Source organism: Gymnoscopelus microlampas (assembly GCF_963454915.1).
Source record: "Gymnoscopelus microlampas genome assembly, chromosome: 22".
Classification (NCBI taxonomy): Eukaryota; Metazoa; Chordata; class Actinopteri; order Myctophiformes; family Myctophidae; genus Gymnoscopelus; species Gymnoscopelus microlampas.
Window position 1 is genome coordinate 36,599,211 of NC_139959.1, and position 9,673 is coordinate 36,608,883.

At 39.6% G+C, this 9,673-nt stretch overlaps 1 protein-coding gene across 1 annotated transcript; it reads left to right on the top strand.

The window, feature by feature from the left end:
* Nucleotides 1-4,534: 4,534 nt before the first annotated feature.
* On the top strand, nt 4,535-6,243 carry LOC311038889 (B-type lectin plumieribetin-like; the record flags this gene model as incomplete). The annotated part of the gene is made up of 2 exons (XM_084048514.1): nt 4,535-4,624; nt 5,977-6,243. 2 exons carry the CDS (start codon nt 4,535-4,537, stop codon nt 6,241-6,243), a joined length of 357 nt encoding a protein of 118 aa, XP_083904640.1.
* Nucleotides 6,244-9,673: the final 3,430 nt, after the last annotated feature.

Sequence of the window (9,673 nt, forward strand, 5' to 3'; positions counted from 1 at the left end):
GGAAAACCACAACTTAATAATACAACTCATAATATTTACACCACTTTCCACAAAGGAAAAGACCAAAACATCATTAAGAGGACACTGGCACATGCTCTGCCCTCGCTCCTTCTACCTAAAAAAAAAAACACCACTCATCTCAGTAACAGTTTCTTTCCACAGGCAGTCAGGTTGAACAGTTTTTGTTTATTATTTATTTGTATGTTATTTTAAAATACAAGACATACATAACCACCTACAGAACAGAAGAAACGATACAAAGCCTAACAATTACCCACCCTCCCAACCATGTCCAGAGGGGAGTAGAATAAATGAATGAACTCATGCAAATAAGAAAAGGAACAAATAATAGTAATAACAGAGTAGAATAAAAGATACAAATTAAATGTGGCTAATCCTTAGTTGTATCGATTGTGGTTAAGGAGTTAGTATACAAGAGAAATCAGGTTCTGTAGAAGTTTTTCAAGGAACCTCTAACTGTGAATTAATTATTTTATAAGTGGAGAAATGTTGACAAATCTTTTAACCCATTAAGACCTGAGGCCGATTCTACAAATGTCTGTTTTTCAACAGTTAAAAAAAAAACGTATGTTGCTATATCAATGGTTCTCAAATGTTTTCATGTCAATTATATGTATTTGGCCACCGATCCCCAATATTTTGTTCCAGGGACTCCAAGAAGCAAATATTTGAGTTAAAAATGTTTCAAAAAATAGCAGATCTACAAGCTCATAGTGCGGCACTCGGTGCCGCGTGATGAGCTTGTATATCTGCTAATTTTGAATAGCCAGAGGAATGTGGCTATTCAAACCAGGATGACACACAGGGAGGGATAGGGCTCTTCCAGTGGAGCAATATACAACGTCTGGCTATGAGGGACACAAAGGTTGCTGAACAGACGACACACCCATATTTACTCTGCACATTATTGCTTACTGTATATTGAGTGAGTGTGTATAATATATATGTGCTTTTTTGTTGGTTTTAGATTATGTGTCCTTTGGCAGGGAGAGAGCCAGAGAACAAGTATTTCCTTGTGTCATTAAAACACATGACAATGAGGTTGAAAATGAAGTTGAAATGACAGCACACTGCTTCTGGTCTTCAGTAATTACATTTTAGAAATTAGATTAAGGACGCCGCAAATCTGTTATCCTGAGAGAACATGTCAGAACCTTTCTTGTCTATTGAGTTGAAAAACAGATCTGATCTTCTTGTGAAATGTGAATCAAAGTGAAATGACTACAGCTGTCTGCCTTTCTTCTGTCCCGTAATGTAATAATCTGTGTATAAAATGCATAGGCAACTCCACACAGCTCTCTATATTAATCCAGTAAGACCGGGAAAGCATCTGTGTCATTTTAAGATGTCTTTGGCTATTCAAAAATAGCAGATCTACAAGCTTGTATGCTTGTATTAGCTTGTAGATCTGCTATTTTTTTTTCGTGAACATTAAGTGCAAATATGTGAATATATATATTTCTAAAGGGAACATGTTTTAATCAAATCTTTGCTTCTGGGGGTCCCTGGAACAACATATTTTCAGATGGGGGTCCGCGGCCAAATACATATAATTTTGGGGGTCCTTGACATGAAAAGGTTTGAGAACCACTGATATAAAAACATACGTTTTTCAAAGACATTTGTAGAATCCCCCAGAAGCAAAAATTTGAGTACACATTTGCTTTAAAAAATATATATATTCAAAGATTTGCACACATTTTCATGATTTTTCAAATAATAGCAGATCTACAAGCTCATTGCCGCGCTATGAGCTTGTAGATCTGCTATATTTGAATAGACAAAGTATAAGATAATGGTTAAAGTGGTTAAAATCTAAAACGACAGATGCTTTCCTGGTCTTAATGGGTTAAATAAGTCAACCAGTCACATTTCACCACAGTTTAGAATCATGGCCCTGTAATCATGCCAGGTGCTGAATCTCAGCCTTTGATGACACCCAAAGGTGATTACCCAGACACAGTAGTTTATCACAAACTGCTGGCACTTCTGTCTCTGGAGAGAGAACCAAAGAACCTGATACAGCCACTACATTCATGTGTGGATTAGCCTACTGAGCTGCATGTGCTCAAATCGTCAGGCGGTTTGGGCATGCTGGTAGTGTGGCTCAATCGGTTAATGTGTCAACCACATAACTGCAATGTCTTGGGTTCAATTCCAGATTGCCCGGTTAGTTACCTTCTATAAAAAGCCCCATAGGGAAGTTGTGATAACGGTGATAAAAATTGATTGATGAAGGCAAGCGAAGCGTAATTTATGCTTCTGCAAAAGTGTTGTGCAACCAGTGTTGTGGTGGAAATTACTTGCTATAAAAACATATTATTTAGGTACATTTAGGTATGGTAAACATATTATTTAGGTATATTTAGGTATGGTATGCTACTAAGTAATGCATTATATTACTTTTGAATTACTTTTACATTACTTTCATAAAGCACCCTCACATGAAGTGCAAAAGGACTAGGACTATTAAATGGAAGAGGGTAGGCAACATGCGATAGAGGAGAATGTCAGAATAATTGGTATTAAGATTATATTTTAAGAGCCATCTATGTAGGGCCTACATAGATGTCAGTAGCTAAATGCAAATAGCAGGGTATTTATGAAAAATAAATAAATAAATAGCAAAAAAAAAATGGCATTAGTTGGCAACAGTTTCTAGTAATGTTGCTTGACATAGTTATCAAATGACTCAATTTGTTCATCATGAAAGTGATATTATTATGTAATGCGTTATTCGTGTAACCCCAACACAACACTGCAATGTGCCACTCATAAAAAAAATAGCTATTTTCAGCGTCACATTTTGCATACCATGTTGGCAACAACAGAACGCGGTCCCTGTATGCAACTGTAATCGGTATGCAACTTGGACGGTACTGAGTCGACAGCATCGACGCAAGGCCGCTTTTTGGGAGCCCGCCTTGGTTTCAATGCCAACATTTTTGAGTGGTCATGTTCCGCAGGTCCACATTCCTTTGCTGTCAATACGGTATTGCAAAAGGTATTGAGTCAACATGGTGCAAAAGGCTGCCCCTATAGAGAGGCCTTCTTGGGCTTCTTTCTGCCCCAAGCATCAAAATTGAGTAGAGATGATGATGGAAGAACCGGCCCTGTGATGCTCAGGGTCAGGGAGCACTCTCAGAAATTGGGATTGATTACAAATTCATAGGTTCTGAGGGAATACCGGGCTGACCCCGAAGGAAGTATGGTCCAACAAGTGACAGGATCCCATCACAAATCTACAGCAACAGCTACACAGCTGTTGCTTTTTATTTACATAAATACTATAGTTTTCATTGGGTATGTATGAGTAAGGATGTGTGTGCTATGTGATCGTTCTAAAAATAAAGATGAAATAAAAAATAAAGATAAAAGTAGTGCTAGCAGCTATTAGACAACTGTTACTCCCTTATCCTGAAATCCTGAAAAATAAACGCAGCAAAAAGCATCAGTGTTTGAACTGAACGCACTCATTCCTCCAATGTTCCATCTCACTAGAACGGTTGATTCAGGGGAAACTGGGTCATGAATTGTATCATCAATCACACAGTAATGCAATTCCTCACAAATTCTGAATAACTGTCAGAGGGTTTCAGTTATCTCCTTTATTCTGTCTCCCTTCCTATAAAAGAGCGAGTTTTTTGGGAGAGGAGTACACTTTACCCAAAAGATCCATCTTCAGCATCTTCTCTCTGGGTCCACTCCAGCATCAGCCTGTGAGTATACAGAATCAGTATAATGCTTGTCTCTGTGTACTCTCCATATAGTGGGAGAAACGTATGATAGACCTTTAGTTTATATTCTGCCCAGTTGTGATTGTGAGGAATCTGTTTTTTTTTTAAAGCATTACTTTATGCATTGGTCTATTTTGAGTTGTTCTGTGTTTTAGGCAGTGGTGGAAAAAGTACTCACATTTTGTACTTAGGTGAAAGTATCAATACTGCAATGTAGACATACTCTGTTACAAGTATAAGTCCAGAATTCAAAATGTACTTGGGTAAAAGTATAAAGGTATTGGCATCAAAATGTACTTAAATAACAACAAGTAAAAGTACTCATTAAGCAAAATGTCAAGTTTTCAAATGTATACAAATCTTTTGAAAATTGCAGATCTACAAGCACACAATCGCGACGCATTGTGAGCTTGTCGGCTATTTTCAAATGGCCGAAATGTATATAGGGTTGAAGTGGTTAATGTATGTTTTGTAATAATAATCAAAATCTATAAAGTAACTTGTAACTAAAGTTTTCAAATAATTGTAGTGGAGTAAAAGTACAATATTTGCCTCTGAGATGTAGTGGAGTAGAAGTAAAAGTATTGGAAATTGGAAATACTCAAGTAAAGTACAAATACCTCAAAATTGTACTTAAGTGCATGTACTTAGTAACTTTCCACCACTGGATTTAGGGATGTGCTGCATCCTTTGTGAAACATTCCAGATATTTTTAGTTTTTACGTAATAATAACCCTTTGCGCATATTCTGCACTTTTATATCTATTATCAGAATCATGAGCAGGAACTACTTGTCCAAGTATGATGAGCTCCGCAGGGGGGACTACCTCATATCCAACAACCACGAGTGGAAGGCTCTCTTCCAGGTCAGCATTGTGGGAACATAAATCATGACATTGCGGTCACTTTGACACGATCCAATGGCCAAGGGAGACCATTTTGTCCACTCAGCAGCATCATGGAATCATATCTTCCATATGCAGGCCTCTCGTGATTTACATAATAGTCTTATCAACTCATAAAACTTGATGTATAACTATTGCTTGTGCAAATTTACAACTGAGACCCTGTGCAGAAACGTACAACCATGCAGTGATGGAAGATGTACTCAAATTTTTTACTTAAGTAAAAATGTACAATAATGGCCTGGGCCGTGGCGTCGCGGTCCAGGCACCCTGGTTGAAATCCCTTAACAGACAGCGTGCCGCGGGTTCGCGTCCCGTTCCCGACGGCCTTTGCTGCGTGTCTTCCCCCATCTCTCTCCCCATTTCCTGTCAGCCTACTTTCACTATCCCTCTCCCAATAAAGCTATAAAAAGCCACAAAAAAAATCTTAAAAAAAAAAAAAAAAAAAAAAGTACAATAATACCCTATTGTGGAAATAATCTGTTACAAGTACAAGTTCGGTATTCAAAATGTACTTGGTACAAAAGTATTGGCATCGAAATGTACTTAAAGTACCTAAAGTAAAAGTACTCATTATGCAGAAGGTTGCATTTCACAGGTTTTCAAATGTATAAAACTAGAGGTTCGGGGCGCTCCGTGCCCCTCCCGTCTATCCGCTGCGCGGGGTTTTGTGTTTGTTGGTCCCTCCGTGTCCCTCTCTCTGTGTCCCTGTCGCTGCGTCGAGCTGGCTCCGCGTCGCAGCGCTGAGGCAGCTGCCAGCTGTTGGACACATTTCAATGGCCTCCGCTTCGTTTTCGCTCGGCTGTAGTCGGCTGCACTCGGCTCGGTAGGACCCGTATGTGACCGACCGTACACCGCACACCGTACACCGACCGTCGTGCATGCGTGCCACTCTCAATTGTATATTAGGATGTATAAAAAACCTTTGAAAATAGCAGATCTACAGCGACGCGTTGTGAGCTTGTAGATTGGCTATTTTCAAATCGCCAAAGTATATAGGTCTGAAGTGGTTTTGTAATAATAATCTAAATCTACAAAGTAACTTGTAACAAAAGTTTTCAAATATAAGTATAGTGGAGTAAAAGTACAAAATTTGCCTCTGAGATGTAGTGGAATAGAGGTAAAAAGTATAGAAAGTTGGAAATACTCCAGTAAAGTAAGAAAATACCTCAAATAGATATAGGCTCCTGCCCTACAGGCCTCATGGCTTGGAAAGGCTTACTTAGGCTACCTCAAGACTGTGGGCCTACTTCAAGTACAGTACTTGAGTAAATGCACTTAGTAACTTTCCACCACTGTAACCACTCTTCCAGGATGACGGCAATTTTGTCATCTACGGCTGGAAGCCCATGTGGTCCTCGGAGACGGGTGGCCAGAGGGACGCCTGGCGCATGTGCATGCAGGACGACTCCAACTTCGTCATGTACAAGAAGGACAACAAGACGATGTGGCAGACCAAGACCCAGGCCACCGGCGGCTTCAAGATGTGCCACATGTACCTGAGGAACGACGGCGCCATGGTGATGGAGCGGGACGGGGAGGAGGTGTGGTCCTCGGCCCAGTCCAAGGGCTTCAAGTAGAAACCTGCCTGAGACCAGCCATAATGATGGAGGAGATCATTGTTGTTCCTCCTCCTCCTGCATGGCTTGGATAAACAAGGTGTATGTGATTTGAATCTCTCAATAAACAGCATTGGTAAATGTCAACCCCGTGCTGTCGTCTTCTTTAGCACAGTTTGTTCCAGGGACCCCCCAGAAGCAAAGATTTGAGTTACAAATGTTTGCTTGTTTAAAATATATTCAAAGATTTGCACTAATTTTCACGATTTTTGAATAGCCAAAGTATAAAAGGTTAAAGTTGTAACCTTTTATACTCCCCCGGGGGAACCAATGCTTTAGCAACATCAACCCTATAGCATCCATATTCTGCACATTCTGTCACAATAGTTCAATAACATTGAACATTCTGCCAAAAATATTTTTGGTGTAGAGCGGAAAAAAGGAAGGGGGCCATCTACAGACCCCTGTCAATAAGTATAGGGTTTAAGTGATTAACTACAGTACTCCTCATCACTAAAAGAAAGCAAGTGCTCCCTCTAACTAGTTTTTTTGATGGCCACCCTACTCGATAAGGCGCATACCACATATAGGCTCTAATGAGTCACAGGTTCGATTCCCGAGCCTGATGACCTTTGCTGCGTGTCACTCCCCGTTCCTCTCTGTTTCCTGTCTCTCTCCACTATACTAGAACAAAGGCAGATAAGCCCAAAGAAATTCTTGAAATAAACATCATTGATCATCGTAGGGGGCTTCGGATAAAAACAGAAACAAAATGAAAGTGACGCGCCTGTTTTTCCACGACAAGACAATTTGCCACACAGTGAGGTGTGGCAAATTGTTTCCCCAGGAAGAGCTCAATAGCTCTATTGATGAGCAGCACTTATACTGTAACTCCCTCTTGTTGGGGGACAGCCATTTCTGAAAGGCCATTCTTCAGTGTGACAAACACATAGCTTGTCTAGACAGCTCCATTGTGCTCACAGCAAATCTCATTAGCAATGAGAGGGATTGGTGGCAAAGCAGAGTCTACACCAGTGGAAGTGCTAAAAATAGAAGCAGGACTCACACCACAGTTCTATAATCACAGATCCATAGTGATCAACCCTGGGGTTGATCACTATGGATCTGTGATTATATAGAACTGAGTTTCCGGTGATGACTTCCACACAGATGCTGATGTTGCTTATGTAAATCAGTGCTTCTGATTGATTGATTGATTGATTGATTGATTGATTGATTGAATACTTAATTAACAGTTTGCAGATAGTACAGTGGTACGATTATACAATGATGCTATAAGGACAACACAAAAAAACCTGAGGGTCTTGTTTCCATTACCATTTGTATTCAATTCATTGTGACATTTAAAGACATACGATAACATACAAGAAATCATCAAAACTATTAGCAATAAATGTATATATATGTAAGAAAACGTGGGGGAGAGGGGGGTCATTTCAGGTGTCAAGCTTAGAACAGTGGTTCTCAACCTTTTCAGGCCGAGACCCCACAAAATAATCATATTTGAACAGGGCACCCCCACCCTGACAAGCACTTGGAATTGTAAGAGTTGAGACATTACATTTAGTTTGACTCTGTTCCACAGATAAATATTGTGAAAATACCCGATCAGCCAGTCTTTATAGTATAGTTTTGTTTACGGCCGATCTACACCAGACTTTTCAAAGCGAGCGTATGCGTGGTGCGTACAGCGCGTTTGTTTAGATCCAAGTGATTATCAATTATAGCGGCTACACCAGGCGCGCGGATACGCGAGTCGCACATACGCAGACTTTTAAAATAGGACTGGATCTAAAAGTGCGCGTGTGCGTATATGCGCGTGTGTGCGTCGTGTGTGCGTGTGTGCGAAAAAAGTCTGGTGTGTGCCGGCAGTTAGGTATTAAAACGTCTTCACCCCCCAAAATCATGTGGTGGGGTCCCAACCCACAGGTTGAGAACCACACACACACACACACACACACACACACACACACGCACACACGCACACACACACACACACACACACACACACACACACACACACACACACACACACACACACACACACACACACACACACACACACAGCTATCTATAATGAACAAACAGGACAAGCCTTCCAGGACTGCAGGAGGTCAAGTTCACACAATAACTGCAAACACTGGCACTTTATTTTATTACAATCAGTTTTCCATGACTGCTGCCTGAAGAGCAGTTTCATGATGCATTGTGGTGGTTGGTGGCAGAGCGAGGATGGAAAATCCATTCAGAAACACCCAACATTTTCATGGGATATTATTTTTAGTGTCTAACTTAAATGTTTAAATGAGATCATATTACAAAAGATACACGCACGCACACGCGTATGTTCTAAGCAGTGGTGGAAAGTAACTAAGGAAATATACTTAAAGGGCAAGACCACTTTGGTAGAGGTTTGGGTTGTGTAGTTACCTTGCCATGATGTAACTCCAAAGGTGGACAAGAAATTAAAAATAATTGCTCCATTGATTAGAAATTGATACTTCAAAATATGCTCCTCATTGACTTACATTGTACTGTAAAACAGCTCTCAAAGTCACTCTTTTAGCACATAATCAAACGCAAACAAAGTTGATTCCGACAATATAGAACATCACCAAACCCAGTACTGTTTGTTTTTTTATATAAAAATGTTAACTTCCTGTTGATTTAGCTAAAATCATTAAGAAGAAAACCCGGACTGGATTCGCGGATCCGGATCCGGATCTTCAAGTAGTAAAATCAGCAGGAAGTTAACATTTTTATTAAAAAAACAAACAGTACTGGGTTTGGTGATGTTCTATATTGTCTGAATCAGCTTTGTTCATGTTCGTTTACGTGCTAAAAGAGTGACTTTGAGAGCTGTTTTACCGTACAATGTAAGTCAATGAGGAGCATATTTTGAATTATCAATTTCTAATCAATGGAGCAATTATTTTTGATTTCTTGTCCACCTTTGGAGTTACATCATGGCAAGGTAAATACACAACCCAAACCTCTACCAAAGTGGTCTTACCCTTTAAGCACTGTACTTAAGTACAATTTTGAGGTATTTGTACTTTACTTATATCCAATTTCCAATACTTTGACTTCTACTCCACTACATCTCAGAGGCAAATATTGTACTTTTACTCCACTACAATTATTTGAAAACTTTAGTTACTATTCACTTTTCAGATATAAATGATTATATTATGAAACACAAATTAACCACTTTAGCCCTATTTTATAGATTTTTATACAAGCGACGGGTTGTGAGCTTGTAGATCTGCTATTTTCAAATATTTTAGTACTTTGAATTCCGGACTTTTACTTGTAACAGAGTATTTCTACATTGTATTGGTACTTTTACTTGAGTAAAACATTCGAGTACTTTTCCCACCACTGGTTCTAAGCCTTAGAAGACTTGTCTATAGGACCGTTTACAAAATGC